Raw genomic sequence first — 23251 nt, 5'->3', positions numbered from 1 at the left:
GCCTGCCCTTTGTGGGCTCTAGCCGTGCTTCCTCAGGAACAAGCACAGTGCAAAGCCAAAAAATCCTCTGGTCGTAGCTCATATTGGTGGTGACTCCGATTCGAACGCCAGGAAGGTCGTAAAAGCAAAGGGCTCAGCATCTTCCGTCCTTGGCTCTTGTATCGATTTACTCCAAACTCGGACCCAACATAACGACACTGAACCTCGACTCTCGATTGCCAGCCTCCTCCTCTCTCTTGAAGAAGGCACGGACGCCCAACTCCTGGGCCTTCTCGCTCAAGACATCTTCATCCGGACCCAATCTGCCACGATTGATAGGGCCCTTTCTCCGACCATCCAACTCCCACAGATCGCCGTTCTTGGTGTCCTTGACAAACGCAACGAAATGCAAGTCCACTTTGGCATCGGCCTCAGGCGCCTCGGTATCGCCCTTTGCGGCAGCCGTGGCATGTGCCGCCTCAAGAGCTTTACTGTTGTAAAGTAACTCGGCGCGTTCGTCGGGGTCAGTGATCGGGACGGCCTGTTGGAGGAGTTTGTGCAGATCGCTGCCGGGGACGATCTGGTCGCGGGCGGCGCCGTTGGTGACGCTGTGCAGCAGGCCAATCAGTCCGCACGCGTTGCGGATCGTCTGCTTGAACCACACTATGCCGCCTTCTTCGTCATCCAGGTTTCCCTTGGAGGTGTAGGGTCCCCGCGTAGAGTCTTCCTGCACCCGATTTCGCTCGTATGTCTCCGTCACGGGGAATACCAGCAGCAGCGCCAGCGCCGGTCGCGGCAGGAATGCAAGCAGGCTCGGTTCCGTCAGCGAGTATACGTCGTGGAATTGTAGGGATGGCGAAAGGCCGAGCTCGCGCACCAGATGTGTCATGACTTCTGGGTTGTTTTCTGGGCAGGACAGTGTGAAGTTAGTACAGAGGGATATATCAGATACGTTTGATTTGGTATGGTGATGAGGGTGTGGATGTAGCGTCTTCAAAGGGAGTGCTAGTGATGGTGGTTTGGTCTGGCTTGTATAGTACAGGGTAACGTACCAAGTGGCACGAATGCCTTCTTCGTGGCGGGCACATCGACGTCTTCGCCCGACATTGTTGTGAACGGTGTTGGGTCTGGTACTGATAGTACTTTTGCGTTGTCTGTTAGAGTTGAGATGCGGGGATGGTCAAGAGGACAGGACGAAGAGTTAGAATGCTAGCGGAGTCGGGTGATGGCACCGGAACGAGTGTCTGATGGAAAGGCGACTCTATCGTGACCTTGTGCTGAGTGGTAGAAGAGACAGAGCCAGAGACTAAGACAACTAATCATACAGTACTATGGGACTGCACGCAGTTGGGGTTGGTGGGGTTGAATGCAATCAGGCACAAGGCTACAGGTGGTGGCGCGTCAAGGGCGTTGCTGCAGCCTCGCTCATTCCACTGCACTGATTCGTCACTTCGTATAAGGCTGAAGCCTCGCGTGCCTGGCGAATAGAGTGGGAAGAGCATACTAGTACTACGCATGAGATACAGCAGTACTACTACGGAAAGTCCTGGAGATGGTTTAAATTTATACACGTATCTCTGTCACCGTCCATCGGCTGCCATCGATGCCTGTTCCGCCTGTCTCACCCACTGGCTCTCATGCTGGAACTTCAACACTTCATCTCCCCACGACCACCATCCTGCGGTAAGGCTGCGTGCAAATAATTCTAGGGCGTTGTACTGCGGGGGAAGAACCTGACAATCCTCCAGCAGACCCTTCAGACATGGCTTACGGGAATGCACATCAGGTACGGCGGCAATCACGCGTCGATGCGGCCGCTGCTGACTGTGCTGATCTTCGCGGAACAATAGTAGAATCTCATACGGGCGACGCCAGACCCCATTCAGAGCCGAGACGGGTTCGCCATGCGCAGTCGTTTTGATCCACACCCACTCTTCACGAAGTCCAAGGTTTAACGGTCGAAGAGCCTCAATCACGTCCTTGCGAACAGAGGCCTTGTTGGTGATCCAAACCGCTACTAGTCCTTGTGGGGCTAGATAGTCACGGACAACGCGCACCGCTTGCGTGAAGGGATCTTGCGCCTGCTCATCTGAGGTGCGGTATACGCCGGACCGTCGAGCCGATCGGTTCGACCATGGCGGGTCCAATAACATCAGATTGAATGGCCTAGCATCAGGAAAGAGGGCATGGCGAGCAGACTCGAAGGCGGGCAGTCCTCGCTCAAGCGTGGACATTATGAAAGACGCACCAGCAGGAATGAAAAACTCGCCCACATCTCCAGCTTCTAGGACGACCATCCTCCGTCGGGTGGGATTGCATATCGCAACATCCCTCAGACAGTCGATGGAAGAAACCCGATTTCGGGACTCCGTACTCGACAGTATGACAGGTGCTATTGGTGTCCGATCGGTGCTCGCTTGCACGGACCTGCCCGCGGCTAGTGAAAGAGTTGGAAGCACCTCTTCTGAGAAGTTACCCTGGCGGCCATGGCACCAATACGAAAGACCGGCGTCGCCGGTCAGACAGTCCTTGATCTCTGCCAGAGCCGTGGAGATCTCTCTTTGGAGGGTCTCATGGTAGATCCTCTCCTCGGGCGCAATAGCCGCCAAAAGAACATCCCTTTTTGGACCCTTGGGCTCTGTGCTGGGATACGGGTTTTTAATAGCCGACGTGCTCTTGATGCGGTGCGAGGTTTGCTGACCTTGCTCGATAGACGCAGGAATATCGACCAGTAGGGTGGTTTGTGCTTGGTTGCAACGGAAAACTGGCTGGGGCATCATGGGGTTTGCGAGATCGCCATCTCGGGACCCCAGAGCCCGATACAGCTCACTTGTACGTTCTCCCAGCGTCGAGATGTATTATTGATTGTTAGCTAGACTGTCTAGACCAGCAGCTATTTGTATTGTCTTGTCGATGAAACCTTCACATCAGGCTAGTGCTCGCAGCTGAAAAACATTAGGCGAACCACCCAGGCTTTGTGCAGCATGAGCAAAAGCGATGACTCCGGCTTGACCGTGCGCTGGACGGAGATGAACAAGTCATAGAATGGGTTCTGAAGCGAAAAAAGACTCGACGGCGTCTTCGCATTGAAGTCTAAGCGGTGGTCGAACGTCCCGACCGAGTTAGAGCGGAAGGTTGTTGCCGGATGGGGAATGGTTGCTCCTGGATCTGGCCTTGTTCGCACACTCGAAAAAGTCTCCACGGACCTGCTCACAGACCAACTTCGCGACAGAGCGCAATAATGGAACCCGATTTCGAGCTGGGTTGAGATGCCGATGCAATAGAATGGGGATGGTGCGCGATTAGCATCTTGCACCTGTTGCCATTGCGGGGCCCTACATCTCGGGGGCTGAAGCTCGTTCGTCGGACGTGCAACCTGAGTCTCTGACAGAGTCCATGTCCCTGGGCTATCCCGTCCATGATAGGACATGTCAATGCATCACAACATATTTTCAGGTGGGTAGATGGCACGCTCTGACTGTCACCATATGGCAGTGCCACTATTTTGCAGGTATGATGTTATGTTGGTTCATTTCGCCCTCTTAACCTCAACTCTTCCTTTGCCCTCTCCCGCTGTCAGTCTCAGGTACTGCTTGACCACCACTAGAAAGCGTGAAGCATCTCGTATTTCTGCAGGTACCGCCATCAGTCCGGACTTCGACATTCGTGTCAGCCAGAGCTTGTTAGACGTTCACTGGCCCGGGTTGGCCGCTTTGCTCGATATGTTGAAAAGATCAGTATGACATTCACAGAGGCCATGGACCGCATGCAACCTTCACTCGACCTCATGCCACCAATGGTGACATCCGACCTCACTGACCCCAGTTCTTCCTCTCTTACCGCGGCAACATGGAAGAGATCGACCACCTCCAATTCGATACTGCGGCATCCCAAATCCGCCGGCGGTGCCCTCACCGATTCCCAAAACCGAGCCATCCTTATTGCAGCTCTGACATGCTCATGTTTCAGCTTCTTGGTCGTCTTGAATGCCCTGCGGATTTTCATGGTGCAAAGACGAAGTTTCCGGCATCGCTTGATTATGCACCTGATTATGAGCAATACCTTGAAAGCTGGGCTGTATTTCGTCTTCCCCATAGTGGTCTTCGCCAGTCACGCCGTCCAGAGCTCGTCAAATTGGTGTCAGGCAAGCGGGTTCCTCCTCGAGTTTGCCGTGGAATCCGCCGACATGTCCATTCTCATTATCGCTCTACATTCCATCACCTACATCCTCTGGCCAAATAGCAAAGAGGGTGAAGGCGGCCTTTATCCCTATCGAAAGTGGATATATCTCCTCTGGCTAGGACCGCCACTCCTGGCCGCCTCTTTGGCGTTTATAAAAGACGGTCACGGCTATGTCACGGCAGGCACGTTTTGCTATTTGCCCAAGCGGCCGTACTGGTATCGGTTGGCGCTGGGCTGGGTGCCGAGATACCTGGTCATTTCCGTCATCTTCGCCATGTACATCTGGATCTACGTTTATGTCCGGATCAAATTTCATGGGTTTGACAACCTAGGCGTCACCGGTTCGTCCCATAGCTCCAGCTCGAACGACCGCCGGAATTCGTCTATTCGACCTGATGACATAGAGAAGAACTTGGCCGGCAGCGCCAGTCGACAGATGCAATTGTCCAACTTGAGGCTGCCATCATGGAAGGCAGGGGCCTCGGATAAACCGCCTCAGCAATCGACAGCATCTGACAATTTGGAGCCCTGGGACTATATGAGTTTCATCACTTCTAAACCACTGCAAGCCACTGTGCCGGAGCATGGGGCCGAGCAGCAGGAAGGAGCACCGTCTGCCGGGCCTGGAAGTGCCTGGTCCAGCGAGACTCGCACACCTTTGGGCGACCCTTCAATAAAAGTGGGCGCATCCGATTCATCTAGGACAGAGAGCCGCAAGACTTCAGAAGCTCCAGCAGGCTCCAGCCTTTACCCCGAGCCAGGTGTTTCCACAACAATGGTAGTGCCTAAGGATGTCAATGATCCGCTTAAAGAGACCCGGAATGCAATCCGCAAGCAGTTACGATACATGTTTGTCTATCCGGCCGTGTATGTGGTCATGTGGAGTTTCCCCTTTGCCCAGCACGTGCTATACTACAACGACTATTATGTTCGACACCCCGTGTTCTGGCTGAATCTAGTCGTGTCGATGATGCTGAGCCTTCAAGCCGGGGCGGACGGCATCATATTTTCCTGGGCGGAAAAGACACGACGAAGGGAAGAAGACGCGTCGTTACGCTGTGCTCTGCATTCCGCGTGGGACCGGGTGAAAACCATGTTTGGGCGAGGAGCCCCAGATGGAGAAGGGCGTGCTACACACGCTGTGCAGCGCGTGTCGAGCAGCGGACAGCTCAATCATCAACCACCTCGGACTCGGCATTGGTGGGAAGCGGAGGGACGCCGGAGGAGGGACAGCATATGGCTAGGAAAGAGCACTTTTTCGGATGCGATGTCATCGGTAACAGCGTCGAGAAATCGGTCCAGAAGCCCCCAGAATTCGGATAGAGCCCTGCATTCGAGAAAGAGGAGCTCGATACAGGCGCCCGTGTTTGTGCCGACATTAGAGCCTATATCCACTGAGGCCACTGAGGGAACAACGCACCGCTCAAGTCCAGCACCAGCATCGGCGGCCACGGGAGGAATGCAGCCCCCAACGAAGAAAACAGCGTTGACACCGGTCTCGTCCAATGTCAGCGGCAGATCTCGTCGGCGCAGCTCACAGGTGGTGCACGGTATCGCTGAGGAGAGTCCGCCGCCCAAGACAAGCGAGAATTCATGAAATGATAGATATATACACCTGCGACACGCGTCGCGCCCTTCAGATTATATATGTATTTCTAGCATAGACTATGTGAGCAGTCGCATACAAGCCATCTTGCATCAGTTCGTTCGAAGGGATCATTCTTAAGATCGTGGTTGTACAATATATTTTGCCCCTTGCGCCGTCAGTAACCGCGGAAAGCCGCCGCAAAGGCTTCGGATCCGGCGCCCGGGATGGAGGATGGCCACTGTGTGGAATGTGTGCGCGATCCGGGGAGTCGCCCAACAGCATGGGGCGGTGCCGCGAGCCTAGGGGTGGGTTCCAGGGACCTCTGCCGCCTATGCGGAGGGCGGAATAAGTAATCACGGCATAATCGGGCCCCCCGGGCGTGTCTCCTAAGCCTGGCTAAGCCTCCCCAAGCCTATCACAGCCTTGCCAGTGCTGTTTGTCCAGAATGACGGCTCCGAAACCGTGCCGACCGCGGACGTCGCTCCAAGCTTCGGGATTACAGTGCAGCACTGTGCGGTTTGACGGCGGCCACCACCACCACCACCATCAATCATCACCACTGCATCGCCGAAAACCCATGATTCAGTGCCCATCACCACCGCCACTACTACTACCGACGTGTCACTCGTACCTCTTTCCCTTCGATATGTGTTAGAGGCCATTGAATGCCTTTCCCAGGCCCAGGCCATGCAGCAGCCACAACACTACAACCCACACAACCATCCGAGATGGACAGCCGAGGCCCCTCGAGACTGCTCGAGGAACCACCAACACAACGGCCTGCGCCACAGCTTACACCTTCGAAGCACGATGCGGCGGTGACATTGCAGGGCCCTGGCGCCCGCCAGCAACAACAAAGCAAACAACCTATGGATAAGAGAAGCCTCGATTATATTCTGCGCAGCGGCCTGGCTGGCGGGTTGGCGGGATGTGCGGTGCGTTTTTCTTCGACGGTTACCATGTTACCTGCCACAATGCAATGCTGACCGATTGTGAATGTAGGCCAAAACCGTCGTCGGCCCTCTGGACCGAGTCAAAATTCTTTTTCAAGCTTCGAACCCCCAATTCGCAAAATACACAGGCAGCTGGTTCGGCGTGGTGACGGCGATGCGAGACATCTACCACAACGAAGGCGTCCGGGGTCTATTTCGCGGCCACTCAGCGACCCTTTTGCGGGTGTTTCCCTATGCCGGGATCAAATTTCTAGCGTACGAACAGATTCGCGCATTCGTCATCCCCGACAAAGCCCACGAGACGCCCGTTCGACGGTTTCTGTCCGGGTCGTTGGCCGGAATCACCTCCGTCTTCTTCACGTACCCTCTCGAAGTCATGCGGGTCCGGCTAGCCTTTGAGACAAGACGAGATTCGCGATCCTCCCTGGTTCGCATTTGCCAACAAATATACCACGAACAACCATCACCTCAACACACCGAATCGTTGGCAGGGCCACCAAAGGGCTCCGCCGCGGGAGTGGTCGCGCATAATAAAGCAGTTCCTTTACCAGTCCCCGTGCCCAGGTCGGGCCTGGTCAATTTTTATCGCGGGTTTGCACCTACTCTACTGGGGATGCTGCCCTACGCCGGCATGTCTTTCTTGACGCACGACACGATCGGAGATCTTTTGCGTCATCCAGTCCTGGCGCCGTACACGGTGATGCGATCCACCGCAGGCTCTTCAAACGATTTCAACTCGTCCACAAAGGTCCAGCCGAGAAGCCAGCTGACGGCCCCGGCCGAACTTACTTCGGGAGCCATGGCCGGCCTAGTGTCGCAGACTGCTTCATATCCGCTCGAAGTCATCCGTCGGCGGATGCAAGTCGGCGGCGCCGTCGGGGATGGTCATAGGTTGGGCATCTCCGAAACAGCCCGCAGGATCTGGCTGGAAAGAGGCTGGCGAGGCTTTTTCGTCGGTCTGTCCATTGGATATGTCAAGGTGGTGCCTTTGGCGGCTACCAGCTTTTACGTCTACGAACGAGCCAAATGGTTGCTTGGTATTTGATGAACCCAAAACCGTGCAGAGTCTCGGACAACCGACATTTTGTTGCGCCGATCGAAACACGATGTCGAGGGTATCGTTTCTATGTTTCCCCTTGAACGCCGAACTACAGCGAGCATGGAATCTGACTTGTATGATACTCGACGAGAAATGACCGAATCTGGGAATTGAATGGTCGAGCCTGCCCATTGGTTTCGGTAGCCTGGGCCAGCAAACCGAAACGGGCGCAATATTGCATGCTACAGATCTTTTTCCGTCTTCCTCATTAGCATCGGCTCATTCTTGTCGCGAAAAAGCGTGCCAGAAACCATGGAACCGATGGGAGACCGCATCACAGGCAGCGGCGGCAGCGGCGTTGGAGGCTACGTGCCATGTTTGCCCTCTTCTTTTGATGTGTACAAACAAAGGCAGGTGTGCAGGAAACACTCCTGGCCCTGGGCGCCAGAACGAGGATCAGGAGAAGGCCCTGTGGGATTGAAACGGAAAAGCTGCGACCGGCCCCGGCGCGGGCGCTGCATGAGGTCGACGTCCCCGACACAAAGACTCCTTGCAGTCGGTTCGTGTCATGAGGCTTTGAAGAACAGTCGGATCAAAGCAGGTTAGGTTGCCGGACGATTGTACGAGTCTTCTAGGCAACATCCACATATATAAGTTTCATGTCCGGCCCGAAGAGGGCGAGGAACTGCGGTCGGAACCCGTGACTCGACTCTTCAGCCTAAACTTGAACTTAAGAAAGCTTGGATATATTTCAAGAATCCGACCGGTTTATTGATATGGTGTCATCCTAAATCATTATTAGCCCCTACCTGATATTTCAGTAGCGAGTTTTATCACATACAGATATGTGGCTCGAAACCGCCGGTCGTCCAAGTTCAATTATTAGTGTCCAACCCAACCTCAGCCATTGCCTTCTCCTCACGATGTGCTCGCCTGGTATTACGAACGCTCCAAAGACCCTCGAGGTCCATTTCGACTCTCTTCTCCTCTGTGAACATCTGCACGACAATCCTTGGCGAATTCGGCCGACTGCCGAACCCGACGTATTCAGCATCCGGGGGATTTTGATATTCGTCTTCTTCCTCATCCACATCCACTTCCGCTTCCACTTCCACCGCCTCCTTGTCCAGGAAGACACCAGCTTCAGCTCCAGATCCAGCTTCAACCGTCAAGGTATCAACAAGCCCATCCGGCAAAACAGCATCGTCCACCGCACCCATATTGACACAGATCCAACCGGTAGTGATGCCATCATCACCATCGCGCATGGCCATGGTATTCCCGACGCTCTGGGCGAGTTTCATTTTTCTCGCTTTACGGCGCAACTTGAGCTTGAGCTCATTGCGACCCAGTAAGCCATCAGCGTATGGACGCAGTTTATATTCTTTCCGCACCCAGCGGCAGAACCGGTCGGCCGAGACATTGAGGTGTTTGACGCTGCGGGCTGTTCCGATCACCATGATCAAATTGGCACCCAGGGCCGGCGGGGGGTCCAAGTGGCGTAGGTCTAGTAGGACTAGATTGTCCAGGCCGATTTGGACAGATAGATGTTCGAGAATAGGTTGTAGGATGGCCGGCGGGTCGGCGGGCAGGGGGGGGATTTCTTGGAGTGCGAGGAGTGGCGAGATGGGGGCTGGGGGGGTCGGTTCTTCGACTTGGAGATACCATGGTTTTGAAGACGAAGAGTCGGGATCCGAAATACTGTCCGATTGCGGCCGCTCACTCTCCGCAGAAGACGATAAAGGAAGTTGCTGTTGTTGACGGAGACTTGCTCCTGGTAGGCAACTGAACGATCTTGTTGTAGTCGACGGAGAGATGAATTGTACGCGGTGGAGAGGCTTGCGTAAAGGAGTTGATGTTACCATCAATCCACGCTGCTGTATCCGTTTTGTTCCCGTTGTCGTCGCCGCCGCTGCTTGACCTGTCCTTCTGGAGACCGAGATGCCCGCCACCAGAGAGGTGACGGTGTCAACGAACGATTGACGGCAAGCCGTACAGCCCGTAAGTGGGGAGCGCTGCATTGTGAATTGAATGAGCAAAATTTCCGCTTGTCCTTCTCTTGTTGTGTTGTATGTCCTTTCGGGAACCCAAGGTCTTTCCTCCGAGTTGTGTTCTTTTTATCCTCGACGGTGTTCTATCGATGGGCCGGGATGGGTGCGAGCCTGTGGGAATGGTCGACACACACCACGCGACAAAAGGCGTGTTCGTATCGGCGGATGGTGTAGTAGGGCAGGGAAAAAGGATGCGAGTTCAAAGCATCAATTCTGAGGAATGTCCCTTTGAGATGGACGGCGTCAAAAAATCATGCGCAGACTCCAAATGATATGCAGATCATGATCAGGGTCCAGAACCCAAAACTGCAATGGTCCAAATAGTGGGTCTCCGACTTCCATGGCGGACGCTCAATCATCCCTCATTTGCAGCCTCGCCAAAGAACGCATACCACCACCTCATGGTCCTAACAGCCCAGAGTGCTCTTCTGCCCCTGTCTTCATACTATACTCTTGATACATCTACATGTACCTGGAATGATCCCCCGACCATACACATCGATTTATCATTATTCAGTGGAAGCCCGGCCTATACGGCGGAAATGAAATGTTGTTGCAGTCCGGCTGTAGGAAGTAACCTGGCCGTTCCCCTTGTAGGCATGGACTGCTAAGGAAAGGGAACGCCAACCAAGATGAGATATATACAGCTGCCATATCAGCAGCACCGCTTAGGAACAAAACAACTCATCGCAGCATGTACGCCTCGTTGCATACGTTGTCCTTGGTTCGGCGACCATGACCCGCCGCAGCTCAAACACAGTAAATCACTAGTTGTCACCAACTTCCCGCATCATGTTTATTCTGTTCTAACTCCCACCACTGCGGTGATGGGGATGATGCGAGGCGTCACTGCTCCGTGGTCATCAACACATCACCTCCGTTCTCGACGTTCCCGTTCCGATCTGGGATTCGGGAACCACCGGCTGCACTCAACGACGACTGCTGCTGCTCCGAGGAGCTCGGATCGTCGATAGTATCGCCGTCACTGTCCCTACCCTCGGCGTCTTCACCGTCTTCATCCTCTTCTGTACTCTCGTCATCGCCGTTCTCTTTGATCTTCTCAATCATCCAAGCAAACACCTCCTGCTCATGGACTTTCATCATCTGATTGAGCACTTCTCCGTTTGACCGCACCAGATTGCCGTATCGTTTCGAGGCTTTGCCTTCTTTCTTCCACAAGCTGTGCACTTTGGACACGTACACCAGGCTGTTGTCACGGTACCACTGGCTGACCCAGTGTGAGCCGGGGTTGGAGATTGGCCGGATCGGCTCCGTAGAAATGAAGCCTACGATTCCGAGCAGGGTAGGGTAGACGCTTTCTAAATCGTTCAATTCTTCCGGTTAGAAATATGTTCCTCTTATACCCTTATGACGCAGTCGCTCCCCATGGGAGCGGAGTGCACGGTCGACACATCCACAATCCCATAATGTGACAAGGGGCGAATGTCCGCAAAAGATCAATGCCGGAAGAGCAAAGGGAGGAAAGACGTACCGTTCTCGCTAACCAGCTTGGCAATGGCATGGAATGCATGGCCTGCACCTATCAGGAAAATGCCGCCTCGGAAGTACGGCTCGACATAGTTCTCCCAAAGATATGCGGCAAGCTTTTCGCCTTCTCTTCGTGCAACGTCTGTCGCCGTAGAGGCATAGTCGACTTCGGCATCGTTGTATTCAGGATCATTGGGGTCCGAGATGGTGATAACTTCCGGGATGTTGACGTCGATGACGCCCATCCCCCGTGAGACCGCCCAGCGGATGTACGACTGTGAGCCGTCAACCTTGGTAATGTAAGTATGCTTTGGAATCATGGGAAAGAAAGGGGGCCAACGCGTCGCGAGCCCAATGTTCTCGAAAAGGGGAGAACAAACTCACCATCCACGTATCATGCGGCTTCGCCTGCGTGGTCAAACCGTTGCCGACGCCCAATAAGTCAGGCCTGAGTTTCGGAAGTGATTAGCCACTTGGAATACCAAACGGATGTAAAAGCTTGAGAGAAGGGGAGCAACGTACGAGTCATGGAATATAATAACCAGGTTCTTCTTGCTTTCGAAGTTCGGTCTGGGCATATCACATTAGCTTTTGAGACAGGCTGCATCATCATACGTGCATCTCACGTTGCAAGAACTTGGTGGTCAAACGACTTGGAAATAGTGTCGCGGTAAATATGCAGCTGAGTCAATTTGTATTTGTCATAAAGGTGGGCAGCCTGCCACTGTCGGATGATGTCTGTTCGATCGATTAACAACTCGGTCGCATGTTCACGAGCTTAGCGAAACATACCATGCAATCGTTCACCACCAAAGATACCACCCACAGGTTCTACGTCATGGTTAACATGATCTCACCTGGGTCTGGTTCTAGTCCAGAAGCTTACCTTTGGGATAGATACTTCTCCAATACCTAGACTGGACGTTCCGAACCTTATTGACGGTGTCCACGGCGGAGACAGTTGCAGCGGTGGCAACAAGTCTATCCGGCGGCTCGCCCATCAGGGTACGGGTGACCGCTAGGGCAGATTTTGAGATAGCACGGAAATTATAACCGCCCTATCATCAAAGGTTAGAAATGCTAACAAAGGAGAGCATATAGGAAACTCACCTCGAGACAAACAGCAATCTTCCCCCCAGCTAATGACTTGAGCATGTGTGTCATGTGTGCATAGCAAGGCGGGCTGACGAAGCAACCACCTAGCTCATCTCCCGCAGCCGCGTCGAAGCCTGAAGCCACTGAGACAAATGTGAGTATATGGACATATCGAATCTTGAGTCAAGACCATACCGACGACAAAATCGGGATCGAACTCAGTTGCGATAGGCATCACCACGTGCTGGAACGCGTACATGTAATCGCCATCACCCATTCCTTTAGTAGGCCAGGGAATGTTGACGTTCCTTTCGATAATTTTAGCGTGAACAGTTTTCCTAGGGTAGGGTCAAACTTACTTTCCCAGGCCTGCGCCAGCACCACAATGGTACATGTCTCCCTCATTTCCTGAGGGGTAGAACATGCCGTTCATATGAACGTGAAGAGAAATATATAAGACGTTTGGATTGTCGTAAAAGGCTTTTTGACAGCCATTGCCTAAAGTCAAGTTCAGTAAATCCTACAAGGAAGGCAACATTGAGCGCAAATCTGACCGTGATGTACGTCCCTAAGGAAGAAATATCGTCAGTAACTGTCAGCCATAATTTGATTTATAGGCAGTACCCACCAGTCGACGATAAGGATCTTCCTACAACCCTCACCAAAGTCATTCTGGCATACTTTGGAAGCGATGGAGACGTTATTGAACAAGCAAAACCCCATGGTGCGATCGACTTCGGCGTGATGCCCTGGAGGTCGAATCACGGCAATGGCGTTCTTGACTTCCCTTGACACCACCGCGCGACAAGTTTCGATGGCGGCACCGGCTGAAAGTTTGGACGAGAAGAACGATAAGGCATTGAAGTAAATCGAGTCCATCTCCGGGTCCTCGGAAAGATCAATGAGTTTATCATCCGACATATCTACGCTTCACAGTCAGCTTTCTGCCCGTTGAGCGCGAGCTTGTCATTTCTGCATATCGTACTTACCAGCGGTGCTCTTAACAAAGTCGTAATGCTCTGGAGTGTGGACGAGGAGACACTCTTCCCGCGTGGCCTCCCGCGCTTCGATCCGTTTGAGAGGAACCTCCACCATTGGAGGACAGTCCTTATCATCTACCAAGCCAGCTTCACAGAGCTCTTTGTAGATGTAGTAAATGCGTCTAGGATCCTCAGGATGGACATTCTCGCCACTTGTTGCCGCGATTTCGGCATGGTACCGCATACGGTCGTCATAGCATAGTCCAGTTGGTAGCTGTGCGACCGGTAAACCGCGCGGTGGTTTAGGAACCGTGTCATCGAGTTCCGAAGCCGTATCGGACAAGAGACTATCTTCGTATTCCTCTTCCTCAGAGGTCTCGACCTTGAATCGGTCTTCCACACCCACGAACGCGTCAGGAGTATCTGTATCCTTCATAGACGTGTCCGCTGACGGCTGAGGTCCCTGAAGCGTGGGAATAGGATAAGGATATCTCGACCCATTGGAAGACTGGGCGGTCATGTCCCCTTGACCAGAGGAAGGAAGCGCAGACATCTGCCCCGCCTCTCCTCGTCAGAAGAGGATTGTCTCCTTGAATCCTTGCTCAGAGATACCAAGTTGGTCAGAAAAACTGCATAATGACAACAGCAGGCCGGATCGGCAATGAGAGTTAGATCCTTTGCGTCTTAAACGTCCTAGAGTATCTTTGACGAGATCTATAATTGGAAGTTAGTCTGGAGCACATAGGCTATCCCTAGCATACTATCATTTTGAGTAGGTCAGGCAGAACGGGAATATAGGGCGCAAGGGACTGGGACAGGGAGTGTCCACTATAGCATACCTCTGGGTCCAGACCGGGGAGTGTGTTGTCGGAGACTTGTCGTTGCCCAACCACGCCAATGGGCGAGCACAGTTTTCACTGCCGTTGGATGGCTTTTCGAAAAGAGCAGTCGTGAGCCCTACCCAGGACCTTGTCTGCTATCACAAGGTTCAATAAGAGAATATTGGTACGGGGCTTCTTATCGCCCAGCGACATGCAGGACACTGCATGCCAGTGAAGGGCGGCCGGCAGCGCCAGAAGAGTGCCAAGAGTCTGTCACGTGCTCGAGGAGAAGGCTGAGATCACGTGATTAACTATAGTCCACGCAAGAATCAATGATCCGCCGTATCACTAGTACTGCAGTTCAGAGCGAAGAAGCTGCAAAACTACTCGGCTGTCGCTCGGTCATTCGGTCGCACGCATCTGTAGCACACTGCAGTAATACCTCAAACCTGAATCTGGGGTTTCTGGGGTTGAGGCATCAACAGGCTACATCCAGTTAAAAACAATGACTTGCACTTATCAATGGAACGGCTAACTCATGTTTGAGAATACTGATACGCTGCGTTTAGGCTATTCGTACTTTCAATGGTTTTCATTCTATGTTTTCCATCTTGATTTTCACCATGGCCCGCAGAGAAACCCTTTCACGACTTCCATCCGTACCAACGCGGGGAAACTCCGCGGGAGAGCCTCGGTGAACGGGAATTCGAGTTGTCGCGATCGCATTTAGGCGTTTCCGTCAACCTTGGCAATGTAGGCTAGAGCCTGGTTAGCAGCAGCTCCGAAAACTTCCGAACCGGATAAAGTACTTACCCAAAAGGTCGAGAACACGTCGGGAGTAACCCCATTCGTTGTCGTACCACGACACCAGCTTGACGAAGTGGTCGTTGAGGGCGATTCCGGCCTTGACATCGAAGATGGACGAGTGTGGGTCGCCGTTCAAATCGGTGGAAACGAGAGCGTCTTCCGAGTATGCGAGAATGCCTACAGACATAACGTTAGTCAATCAGCTGGCAACCAAACTGTGGGGTGTTTCCGCTTACCCTTAAGCTCGCCCTCGGAAGCCTCCTTGATAGCCTTCTTGATCTCGTCGTAGCTAGCGGGCTTCTCGAGCACGCAGGTCAAGTCGACAACGGAAACGTTGGCGGTAGGCACACGCATGGCCATACCGGTGAGCTTGCCGTTGAGCGATGGGATGACCTTGCCGACGGCCTTGGCTGCACCAGTGCTGCTGGGGATGATGTTCTGAGCAGCAGTTCGGCCACCTCGCCAGTCCTTGGACGATGGTCCATCAACGGTCTTCTGGGTTGCGGTGTACGAGTGGATGGTGGTCATCAAACCCTCCTTCATGCCGAACTTGTCGTTGATGACCTTGGCCAAAGGTGCCAAGCAGTTTGTTGTGCAGGAGGCGTTGGAGATGACGGGGATGTCGGACTTGTAGTCCTTGTGGTTGACACCCATGACGAACATAGGAGCATCCGCCGACGGAGCGGAGATGACAACCTTCTTCGCACCACCCTTCAAGTGGGCAGAGGCCTTCTCGGTGGTGGTGAAGACACCGGTGGACTCAACAATGTAGGTGGCTCCAGTCTCGGACCATGGGATCTCCGACGGGTCTTTCTTCATGTAGAACTTGACTTTCTTGCCGTTGACAATCAAGCTGTCGCCATCCACCTCGATTGTGCCCTTGAACTGTCCGTGTGTGGAATCATACTTGAGCATGTATGCCTGCGTTTGTCAGCATATTCCGGAATCTGCGGGGAAGAACCATCGATGGCACGTACGGCGTAGTGAGGCTCAATGAAAGGATCGTTGACGGCCACGACGTGAACATCATCGTGCTCGACCCTGTGTAAGTGTTAGGAGATGTTCCAATGACTGAGGACAGTAACGAGGCTGAACTCACGAGTTTCGGAAGACCTGGAAACGAGTTAGCGAGGACACAAGGCCTTAGGTGCTTTGCTGAGACTTACAATTCTTCCAATACGGCCAAAACCGTTGATTCCGACGTTGACAGGCATGTTGATCTCGAGTGAATGAAGATTTCTGGGAGGGAAAAGGTTGAGGTCAGCTGGGTCGTCACGGTTTCGATGGACTTTTTGTAGCCTCCAGGATGCAGGCGGAACAAGATCAGGCTGTACTCACCTGTTTTAAGTGTTACTTGAGCTCTGGGGTCAATCGAGGAGGTGAGGATGCTGTATCTGACGTTGAAACTGTTAGAATGCAACGAAAGTGGTGTGATGGAATGATGAGGAAAGCTTTTTGTAGTACTGCTGGGAAGCAGATGGTGGGGCGAGATGTTGACGTTGAGGGGCAGGACGCAGTTCAAGTTTGGTGAATGAATGATCCGGGACTGCAGTACCAGTGGCCAGCTGTCCACCGCAGTGTCCCTCCAAGCTCGAAGATTGGGTCTGGGACTGCGCGGTCTTGGCAGATGATGCACTGCAGTGGCAGCGGCTGACAGCTCAAGCGCCAATCCCGTACCACTTCCCCGTAGCTAGCAGCAACAGTTATCGTGAACGATAATCAAACAATGGAATTCCGGCCGACGACGAAGGAGAACCGGATGGGAATCCTCTACCTCGGGACACGATACCTAGGTAGCGGTGGTGGTATACAAAATTTTACTTACATCTCTTTCTTTCATGCGATGTCGATGTTTGATCAGCGGAGAATGGTGGTTATCCGATCATTCTACTGTTGCGTCAACTGCGAGTAACGGTGTGATATATATATGCTCCGCCAACCCACAGCGGAGTGCCATTGTGATGCAATAACACGTTCCTAACATATCCGTATCCATGCCTTCCTGTCTGACTCAAGATCGCATTGCCTATCATACCAGGCGCCTGCCAGGGTGTCCTTTGAAGCTGGACTCAAAGCAGCAATGGCCTCGCACAGCCTGGCGCTTTTTCTCGCCCATGGTCCAATCGCCTGGAAGCTCTGTTCTGGCAGTACGGCACTCGGGGCGGATTATCCATTGATCCGATCATTTTGCCGTACAACCGCGTTCTTTTCTGACAAAGCTCGTGTTACAGCCACTGTTCAAGCCAGACAATCCTTGCCATGTCGCATACGTTTAATAATGCACGGCCGACTAATAATGCAGAGTAGAAATCACAAGACAGGCGGTTACAGTAAGATGATGCTGTCCAGACCAGAAGAATTCACGCATATATTTCGTGGAGGGGGAGAACTTCAAGCGAGGGCAAGCACTTGCCATCCCATACAATCTATAGAAGGAAGACGGAGAGAACGGGTGCATCCTGCCGTTACATCTTTGCCGAGATCTCTATCATTGAAAGCCACCTGCGCGCCAAGATGCAATGCAGGTTATGTACAACTTGAATCAATTCTTGCTTTTTCCCATCTGGCAGACCCGGACTGTCCGTTGTGGTTTATTTACTCCTCCTTTGCTCCGCCACGACCAGCCCGCTCAGCAGCCTCAATGCTAGCCTTGTCGCTCTTAGCCTCACCGGCGCCCATACCCATCATGCCACCGCCAGCCTTCCAAGGTCTCTTGAGTTCGCCGACCGCAGGCTTGCCAAAGACATGGACCTTGACCAAATTGGACTCGAGGGCGCCCTTGACCGGGATGATGGACTGGATGAGAAGTGGGTTCGTGTACTTGAGGTACAGGTGCATGAACGCCATCATGGCCACTCCCATGAGTTGAGCCTTGTAAGCGGCCGCGAGTTGGCTCTGATCATACTCCTGGACGGTGGTGGTGACGAGTTTTGGTTCTTTACCCGATCCCATTGGGGCAGGTTCGACGTATTTCAATGTGGTCATGTCTGCGGTGCACAAAGGATCAGTATGACCGTACTTCTTGATCGCTGCGCCTAGGAGTCGGGTCTGGATACATACCCTTTTTCGCCTTGATCTTCAATCTAATATAGTAGTATAGGGCGAAGATGATCAGGTTGGATGCGACGTAGAGAACTCGGACGCCCGTCAGGACCTGGGGGTCATCGAACGGAATGCGCTTCGACACCTGCATCATCCCGAGGATGATCACCAAGTTGGTGCTGTTAATGGTCAGTCATGGCGCGAAACCATCAAGGAGAGGGCTGGTAGTGTGACATACATCTGAGGGCTGAGGGGATTCATGATGGATGGATTGCTTTCGCGGGATTTGATGGACTTTGAGAGCTCAAGCGTGGTGCACAGTAAGAATGATGCTGGAGGAAGGTTGCGCGTTGTAGGTGATAGCAACTCGCACAGCAATGAAGCAGTGCAGATTCAAAGGTAGATGCGTGAGCCTGTCCTCTTGGTACAAGATAGAGTTTCGCGAAACTGGACAGATCGCACTACAGTGGCAGGCTACCACGGTACAGTACAAATTTCCCACTTTCACCTTGTGCCAAGCTGAAGGGAACCTCGCTCAGGCCGCTTTCAGGGTCTCTTTGGCAGTGAACCACTGGCAGCCCGTTTCCCATATTGCACCACTGCCTCAGTCAGTATTCATGCTCACGTGAGTGATTTCCGAGTCAGTGAATGGCTCTTCCGTCTGGCACAGCGAACGACCATTTATTCCAATACGGGCACAGCATTCGTGAGTAGTCCAAGCCACGGAATTGTAAATCGTCCCGTCTTCCTTGCCAAGGTCCTCTTATCGCCTGGGAGCATACATGCCAAAATGCATAAAGCGTGCGGACAAAGACACGTGTGCTTTATGAAGCGAAGAGATTCACCTTGTATCGCAAGACTAGCCACTGTCCAAGGACAACAACCGCTCCTGCAAGAAGACACGAAAGCAGAAGGTATTTCACATATATATGTATACAGTATCCTCAGCTCCTCGGCTGTTCACAGTATACAGTGGACATACACGCAAGAAAGCCAAATCAATGAAAATTTACAGTGTTGTACACCTGGGTAAGGTACACTTTTGTCGACTCATATCCTCTCCCCGCTTCCCTCCATCCAGCCTTCAGGAGTCACTTTCCCTTTTCTCAGATGTTCATTCCGAATTGTTGCTCGCTCCTGAGAACACAACCCAAATTTCTCAGAAAGAAGTCATTACTACACCGTCAGGACTCGAGATTTTCTGGATTCCAGTCCCTGGCACCATTGGCCCACCTACCTACCTAGTAGGTAAGGTAGGCAGGTACTTGTTTATCATCATGGACGCCTCTTGCCCGGAAAACCTCTATTTTACCAGCGCACCCTGTACTGCCGGGACGCCCGAGACTGACTTGCTTGCACCGACTCGATGATCATCATATACACTTCCAACCAAGGTATACACCCCTTATCAGATCACTCTACGCCGGGGAAATTCCACAGCCAACGGTTGCAATCCACATCTTCGGGACCGACCCGCTGGTAGAATCGACTACGATACCAGCAGGATTCGAGATTTTATTCTGGATTCTAGTCCGGGCATTATTAGCTCCTTGGGATTATCATCGTCCCCATGCAGGCTTCCCCGTTGTCGAACCAGCCTGTTAGACCGTGTCAAGACTGACTGACACGCATCGACTCGATGATCATCATATAATATACACCACCCTGCCTTCCAACTAATACTTACCCGATCAGTACCATTATACGTCGGGCAAATTCCACAGCCAACGGTTGCAACCCACATTCCCGGGACCTACCGTCTTCTAGGGTAGCGTACTCCGCTATACTACTACTATAGTCTTTTGTTCTACTACCGGACTAACTAATGTACCAGTCCCATCAATCAAGGGACACCTAGGTATCCTTGGGCCTTCCGCGGGTGGCAAAAAGTGACATGGGGCTGTCTACCTGGTACTTACTGTACTAGTGTCTTTAGAACCAGTGCCCCCTGGCCGGAAGCCAAAACATCGCCATGGTGGATAGTACTTCATTACGCGTCCTGCAGAGCAGTGCGGCTCCACTACTGAGCCAGGTATCTATCTACCAGGTTTAGGTACTATCATTCGTGAGTCCACAGGGACTAGACTCCCTGAGACCGCCTCACTTCATCTCGATGATGTGCCTCCACTTGAACTACACAGTACATCCAATTGTGGAGGATCAAGGTAAGTTGTATCTACCTGCAAAGAATTGCCTCCCCGAAGCCTTGCCTACATGGACCAAGTGGCAAGTATGGCTAGACTTCTTGTCGCTATGATTGTGTGATAGCTTGGGCCCAAAAGCAGAAGCCAAGTCTTGAGATCTGGGAAGGGTGATTCTTTACTGTAAGGCCAAATCTAGGTACTAGTAAGTGGTCGAGTTCGTGGAGATGAGCCTGTTTCTGATTCCTGGGACAGGTCACACATCCTTCTATGCCGCAATTTTGTTTTGCTACGTAGCACAGTCAGCCAGAGACTGAATCATTGTTGACCGGTGCACCATTTCATGATTTTGCTTTTGCTTTTGCTTTTGATTTTGATTTCCGTCTTCATCTTCGTGGTTCAGACGGAATACCATATACAAGGTATCTAGCATATTTGTATCATATATGATCATACATGTCTCCTAAGGACTACCCATGACTTATTAGTTTTTCGCCACTGGATAGCGACAGGAACTTGACATGTAATGTGGTTTTGACTTTTTGGCCACCTTGCGGGCCTTCCCTCTTTTCCTTTTTCTTCTTCTTTTCTTTGTAACATTCGTCTCCAGCGTAGGAAACAAGATAATGAAAACAGACGCCGCGCGCGGCGTAGTGTGATTCGGTACGTTGTCAGTACCATGAGGTCAGGAACACACAGGAGGGCATATCATCCCTCGTGCGGTCGAGTACGACCAATGCCGTTGGGGAGGTGGTAGTACAATTGCAACAGACCCGACAGGTCGGTCACGACTTGGGGTGGCATGCATGGCTTTGCCATTAACGCCCTTTTCAAGTTTGTGTCCTTTCTTTTCCTTCTTCCTTCCATCTCTTTGCCCTTCTGTTTGGAGCAAAAAGACAATCATGCCCAGTCGCGGGGGAATCCCGGGCCACCCGGGCCAGGCTTGTCGACCAGTTCGATGAAATCCGAGTCACCAGAACGATGCGAGCGCTCCCGCTGAACGCTGACGCTGACACTAACGCCAATGCTCTTTTTGATGTCGTTGCTGTGCAAAGGCGACGAGATGCGGTAGGTTTGGTCCTGAGATTCCGGGTCGGCCGAGCTGCCAAAGCAGCTGGGGAAGACTCGTCGGAGCAACGATCGGATGGCAGGCATACAGCAACAGATGATGCTGACGTAGGCCTCTAAGCAACTCCAGTAGGCCGTGGGCACGTTGTCATCTGTTAAAGAACAACATATCAGACATGAGGTTTCAAACACAAAAAGGACACATTTGCTGGCTAGGAGCATATATGGGAATCAAACTTCAACTTACATGTGGCATTTGTGGTGTTGGCGAATTGAACGAGAGTACTGAGACGGACAACACTGACGATAGTGATACTAAGAAAAAGAACTGTCAGTGTATTCGCTCCAAAAGCAGGAACACCATGACACTTACAAAAGCCCCACGCTGAACATGAGGATAATATGAACCTTCTTCCTGCGGCCCAGATGCAGATGTATAAGACTCGGGACTGGAAGGAAGATGACCCACAGGTCCCATATAATGTTGACAATGGCGTGAGACCATCCCCAGGCATTGACATTGAAGCACTGGCCTTTTTCCTCGCCAGTCCAGCCGGTCCAGGTATAGGAGATCGGAGTGCAGTGGAATGCAATTGACAGGGAAAAGGCCGGGATGTAGGCAAAAGTGAGGATCAAGGTCCCGATTGCATACTTGCGAAACGGCTGGGTAGGGAACACTTTCAAGTAGAGCATGAGAATGGCGACCTTGGTGAAGCCCATCACACCCACGTAGAAGATTTCAGTCAACCATGTGAACTGTAGACTTGTCAGAAAAAGTCGAGATGTACTGAACGAGGGGGACCGGTTCATTCTTACCTTGATGACACGAGTGATCTTGTCGAAAGGTAACGTCCAGATGTCCTTTCCAAACCCGTCACTAGACACTGCCAATAGTCAATACAACGACAAAGTAGGCTTAGCAGAGAGAAACTTACTGAAAAATTCCAGAATGCCCATGACAATCCCAAAGAGCTGAGAAGTGTGAGTGCGTGCCTCGCAGTCATGACTCGTAGTCAGTACTATACTTACCAATGCAAGGACGACGGACAGATCTGACCACTGAACGCGTTCCATATTGGGCCACCGGTCCGCAAGTCGAAGGACAACGCTCAGGATAGCAATAGACCCAGACACCGCGACAATGATCGGGGTGATTGCCGTAGCGTCTCGAACAGGCTCCTTACAAAGTGTCGCTGTGGCATTTCTCGCCGCTGTATCATGCATCGAGTCAGCAAACCTCGATCATGTCGAGGCAGGATGGAGCTCATACTTAGACCATCTTTGACGCTGCAGCTGCCCATAGAGCAAGTCTGTACATTGTCCATCAAGGACTTATCCGCACAGATGCAAGCAAAATCCGTTGAATCGCATGAGGAGTCGGGCAAGAATTTCGCAAGGCAATCACTCTGCAACAGGTCAGCATCGTCCTTTCACAAAGCATCTGGTTAGTCGTACAGCACAGGCTGGCATTTGCTGTGCCACCGCCATGGCTGTGAAGCTCACAATGAGCGCAATCAACCAAGCGGTCCTCATGGTGATGGTGGCTCTCCTGTATCAAGATCTTGAGAGAATGAATGAACGAATGGTCCTTCCTCAGAGCCAGCACACTTGACTCTCAACACTGAAGAGAGGTTCTGTGTCGACCTGTGGCGTGCCTCTCCGGATCCAGCAACAAAAGGAGGCGACGGTTCAGTATCATATATGTTGTTCACTCAAGGAAATCGAGCAGTGTTCTGCTACTCCACCACCGACATTCTGGTTTCGTTCAAACCCGAGGCTGGTGATGATCTGCAATTCTTCGCCGGGAACCAGAAACTTCTTCGTAGTCTATAAGCACATAGTGCAAAGTAGCAGGGGGCTGTAGTGTCGACGGCGTCTCTGGTGTGTGACGGAATCTGGGACCTCCTTGTGATGGTCTAGTTAGCGGATGCCTCCCCGGAAGGTCATCCTTGATATACCAGGATCAGTCCAATAGAGTGACGAGCAATTGGCAAAAGAGTTGGGCAACCATTGAGGA

The 23251-nt window shown here is 52.4% G+C and overlaps 9 protein-coding genes across 9 annotated transcripts; 2 read left to right on the top strand and 7 right to left on the bottom strand.

Annotated features, from left to right (window-relative positions):
* Positions 1-166: 166 nt before the first annotated feature.
* Positions 167-1086, bottom strand: HMPREF1120_01276 (ubiquitin carboxyl-terminal hydrolase L3; the record flags this gene model as incomplete). Its single annotated transcript, XM_009155288.1, has 2 exons — positions 167-885; positions 1032-1086. The coding sequence occupies 2 exons, from the start codon at positions 1084-1086 to the stop codon at positions 167-169; spliced, it is 774 nt and encodes a 257-aa protein (XP_009153536.1).
* Positions 1087-1559: 473 nt separating this feature from the next.
* Positions 1560-2756, bottom strand: HMPREF1120_01275 (uncharacterized protein; the record flags this gene model as incomplete). The annotated part of the gene is made up of 1 exon (XM_009155287.1): positions 1560-2756. One exon carries the CDS (start codon positions 2754-2756, stop codon positions 1560-1562), a length of 1197 nt encoding a protein of 398 aa, XP_009153535.1.
* Positions 2757-3446: 690 nt separating this feature from the next.
* Positions 3447-5863, top strand: HMPREF1120_01274 (uncharacterized protein). Its single transcript, XM_009155286.1, has one exon. It carries the CDS (start codon positions 3719-3721, stop codon positions 5756-5758), a length of 2040 nt encoding a protein of 679 aa, XP_009153534.1. The 5' UTR covers positions 3447-3718; the 3' UTR covers positions 5759-5863.
* A 251-nt stretch (positions 5864-6114) lies between these two features.
* On the top strand, positions 6115-9734 carry HMPREF1120_01273 (solute carrier family 25). The gene is made up of 2 exons (XM_009155285.1): positions 6115-6684; positions 6752-9734. The coding sequence occupies exons 1-2, from the start codon at positions 6415-6417 to the stop codon at positions 7745-7747; spliced, it is 1266 nt and encodes a 421-aa protein (XP_009153533.1). The 5' UTR covers positions 6115-6414; the 3' UTR covers positions 7748-9734.
* HMPREF1120_01272 (uncharacterized protein) lies at positions 8617-9762 on the bottom strand (the record flags this gene model as incomplete). The annotated part of the gene is made up of 1 exon (XM_009155284.1): positions 8617-9762. One exon carries the CDS (start codon positions 9760-9762, stop codon positions 8617-8619), a length of 1146 nt encoding a protein of 381 aa, XP_009153532.1.
* An 876-nt stretch (positions 9763-10638) lies between these two features.
* HMPREF1120_01271 (histone deacetylase 6/10) lies at positions 10639-13875 on the bottom strand (the record flags this gene model as incomplete). The annotated part of the gene is made up of 11 exons (XM_009155283.1): positions 10639-11111; positions 11285-11570; positions 11665-11728; positions 11803-11850; positions 11907-12057; positions 12167-12338; positions 12391-12518; positions 12571-12683; positions 12735-12895; positions 13000-13298; positions 13365-13875. 11 exons carry the CDS (start codon positions 13873-13875, stop codon positions 10639-10641), a joined length of 2406 nt encoding a protein of 801 aa, XP_009153531.1.
* Positions 13876-14789: 914 nt separating this feature from the next.
* HMPREF1120_01270 (glyceraldehyde-3-phosphate dehydrogenase) lies at positions 14790-16197 on the bottom strand (the record flags this gene model as incomplete). Its single annotated transcript, XM_009155282.1, has 6 exons — positions 14790-14934; positions 14990-15160; positions 15220-15904; positions 15961-16024; positions 16083-16096; positions 16150-16197. The coding sequence occupies 6 exons, from the start codon at positions 16195-16197 to the stop codon at positions 14903-14905; spliced, it is 1014 nt and encodes a 337-aa protein (XP_009153530.1). The 3' UTR covers positions 14790-14902.
* A 1381-nt stretch (positions 16198-17578) lies between these two features.
* HMPREF1120_01269 (uncharacterized protein) lies at positions 17579-18286 on the bottom strand (the record flags this gene model as incomplete). The annotated part of the gene is made up of 3 exons (XM_009155281.1): positions 17579-17970; positions 18044-18204; positions 18264-18286. 3 exons carry the CDS (start codon positions 18284-18286, stop codon positions 17579-17581), a joined length of 576 nt encoding a protein of 191 aa, XP_009153529.1.
* Positions 18287-21066: 2780 nt separating this feature from the next.
* HMPREF1120_01268 (50S ribosomal protein L36e) lies at positions 21067-22767 on the bottom strand (the record flags this gene model as incomplete). The annotated part of the gene is made up of 7 exons (XM_009155280.1): positions 21067-21386; positions 21482-21549; positions 21608-21990; positions 22051-22118; positions 22242-22445; positions 22505-22640; positions 22690-22767. The coding sequence occupies 7 exons, from the start codon at positions 22765-22767 to the stop codon at positions 21067-21069; spliced, it is 1257 nt and encodes a 418-aa protein (XP_009153528.1).
* Positions 22768-23251: the final 484 nt, after the last annotated feature.

This window comes from Exophiala dermatitidis (assembly GCF_000230625.1).
Source record: "Exophiala dermatitidis NIH/UT8656 unplaced genomic scaffold supercont1.1, whole genome shotgun sequence".
NCBI lineage: Eukaryota > Fungi > Ascomycota > Eurotiomycetes > Chaetothyriales > Herpotrichiellaceae > Exophiala > Exophiala dermatitidis.
The sequence above is the reverse complement of the archived record's forward strand: the minus strand, read 5'-3'. Positions and strand labels throughout refer to the sequence as shown.